The sequence below is a fragment of the Geospiza fortis genome, unplaced genomic scaffold, assembly GCF_000277835.1.
Source record: "Geospiza fortis unplaced genomic scaffold, GeoFor_1.0 scaffold163, whole genome shotgun sequence".
Taxonomy (NCBI): Eukaryota; Metazoa; Chordata; class Aves; order Passeriformes; family Thraupidae; genus Geospiza; species Geospiza fortis.
In genome coordinates, this window is record NW_005054401.1 from 336,295 (window position 1) to 339,070 (window position 2,776).

The following is a 2,776-nucleotide window of genomic DNA, read 5'->3' on the forward strand; positions in this document are numbered from 1 at the left end:
AAAGAAGCCCTAGGAGAAGCGGAGGCTATTTAGATTCTTTGTAACTTCTCAGGAAAGAGAAAAGACAAGCAAATAATATAAACCATAACATGACAAATAAAAAAAAATTTTTTTGTAAGATATATTTATAAACAATCTTGTTGATACAGGAAAAAGCAAATTTTGGTGCACAAAAGGAAACTCCTTAATACAGACACTCTTTTATTACTCTGTTTTAGTTTACTACTATTAGTGTTGGCACAGCTTCCCTCTAAATGCAATTTAATTCAAGAATTCAGATACTGCTTCATTATCCTTTTCTTAAACTCAGTTGTATTAAACTGCAGAATTAATTCCCCCAATAGTTTATTATCTTGAAGATTTAGAAGTATTTTGATTGTTCTTTTGTTCACCTTTAAAACTGAATTTTACCATTTTATTCTTTATGCATATCACTATTATGTCCATGTTATTCAAAACTTATGTCCAAGAAAAGCTATAGGCTTGGTCACATCATTTTTCGCTCCTCATGTCTGCAGTTTCTTTCAGATGGGCAAAAGCAATGAAATGTAACAGATGAACCCTGACATTTCAATTTCTGCCCAACAGGTTGCTGTCTGATGTCTTCTATTCCTTTAACTATAATAAATTCAGCCAGTAAACTATCCTCTCCTCTTTCAAAGCAAGTCCATAATAAGATGCATGAAGTTTAAAATAAAGACAGAGCCTTAGGTGAATAATTCATATGCATTCCACAACCCCGTGTTACTGGCTAAAATCTGCATCATTCAAAGTACAGAAAAAACAGTGTACTGTGAAAAAACAGTTTGGAATGCCCAGTGGCATTCCTAGCAGAGATGTAAAAAACTGAGTGCACAGTATACAATGTTATTATTTAAAAACACTGGTGTTTTCAGCAAGGGTAGAATGAGAGAAACACTTACTTTATTTGTTTTCTGCAATTATTTTCCTTTAAATGGTCTTTGGGCTCAGCTTTCACAGTGCAGAACACAGACATCTTCCCAAGTTCTTAAATTCAGGGAAAGAATGAAGTAAAATTTTATTAATACATTATGCCATCACTTCTCAGAAAAAAGAAAGCTACATTAATTTGTTAAAACAGATATAGATGAAACAGCGAGCCACTACTGAATTTAAACATGAAATTCCACATCTTTTTCATAGTTCTAGCTAATCTAAGATTTTTTTCTGTCATCAACAGACAGAAAAACTCATGTTAATTTTCAACAAAATCGGTTGTTTAGAAATGCACTGAATATGGTCATGAACTTGAAGGAATACATTCCAAAACAAAAATAAAAATTCTAAAGACACAGGAAGTACCAGCCTTTCAAAGTCAGAGGTGATATGGAAAGAAGTTCTATACTTAATATAAATCAATTCTGGTTTGCATGTTTTAAAGTAACATAAGCTTCTGAAAATGACTACTTGCAGCCATACCTAACTGTATATCAACATATATATTGATTTCTAGAGCCATGGGAAAAATTCCATGATGAAGCTAAAATATGTTTGTTCTTTCCTCCCTGAAACACCAGGAACACACTGTGATGATAGATTCACTCTACAAATACAATAAAAATATTAAAAATTTGAACTTTTTTCTTCCCCTAAAGTGTGTGTAATATAGCTGAACTTGTTATAAGTTCAGATATATTCAAAACGTTGAATCCTTAAAAGAATATAAATATTAATTTAAACATCTGCCCTAAAAATACTACCTCTCTTGAAGTTTTCTGTTACTTCACTCATTCGTGTGCCACTGACTTTACACTGACCTTTTCAAGATTCATAAATACCTGGTCAGTTATACATATATATTCTTATTCTGTAGGATTTAATTTGACTCAAAGCACACCCTCTGTCAAAGCACACAGATTTAATCTGAGGAATTCTGTTTGTTCTCAAGGAGCAGAATCTGTAACATTCCAAGTTAACTGACACTTTTGAAAATTGTCATTAGCTTGTTGTCTGTCATTAGCCACATAGTCTGTCATTAGATCACTTTGTTCCTGCCCTTTTGTAGCAAAAACAATCCTTCACAATTCCATATTGTTAAAATAACTTTTCCAAGGGAAAAAAAAAACCGGCCAATTTAAATACCCACTATGTGCTGTGCATTTTCCAGATGCAGCTCTCTTCCCTGTTCCTCTGGCGTTTTATTACACACGCTTCAAATAGGAGCACTGGAACCAGTGCATGGCTGTTTCGGTGTCATTCTAAAACAAAGATGACTTAATGCAAACAAGGGCTGAGCAGCTGTCTGGCCCAGGGACCCGCACCGCCCTGCATGTGCGGCGCGCCCCGGGCCGCCAGGGCTGCTCTCGGCTCTCCCGCCCCCTTCCCTCACGGCGCCAGCACAGAAACAGCGTGCGCTCTTATGAGAACGGATTTGGGAAAATCACCATGGATTAATTCCCCTTCTCCCGACAGGCTGCGCTTCGCAAAATCACAAGAATCAATCAGGTTGAAAAAGATCTTTGAGGCTGAGCTAGTGCAACCTGTGAGCCAGCACCACCGTGGTCAACCAGACCACGGCAATGAGTGCCACGTCCAGTCTTTCTTTCCTTCGACACCTCCGGGGACGGTGACTCCACCACCTCCCTGGGCAGCCCATTCCAGTGCCTAATCACCCCTCCTGCGAAGACACTCGTCCTGATTTCCAGCCTTTCGATCCCTGTCCTGCACCACCCCCACCAGCTCAGGAGCAAACACGGCGGGCGCCGGGCTCGGGGTGGTACGGGGAAGTGGCTGTTTAAACAAACACGCGTGGAAC

At 38.3% G+C, this 2,776-nt stretch overlaps 2 protein-coding genes across 2 annotated transcripts in view; one reads left to right on the top strand and one right to left on the bottom strand.

Moving 5' to 3' along the window:
- The window catches only part of PRLR (prolactin receptor), a 148,425-nt gene extending 146,204 nt beyond the window's left edge, over positions 1 to 2,221 (bottom strand). Inside the window, exons 1-2 of the mRNA XM_031061156.1 lie at positions 2,108 to 2,221; positions 924 to 1,008 (exon numbers count right to left, since the gene is read on the bottom strand). The gene's annotated coding sequence lies outside the window, so the exon portion shown is untranslated. The remainder of the gene's footprint in view (positions 1 to 923; positions 1,009 to 2,107) is intronic.
- Positions 2,222 to 2,290: 69 nt separating this feature from the next.
- The window catches only part of SPEF2 (sperm flagellar 2), a 75,276-nt gene continuing 74,790 nt past the window's right edge, over positions 2,291 to 2,776 (top strand). Inside the window, 1 exon segment of the mRNA XM_031061142.1 lies at positions 2,291 to 2,587. Within this exon segment, the coding sequence (XP_030917002.1) occupies positions 2,291 to 2,587 (297 nt within the window).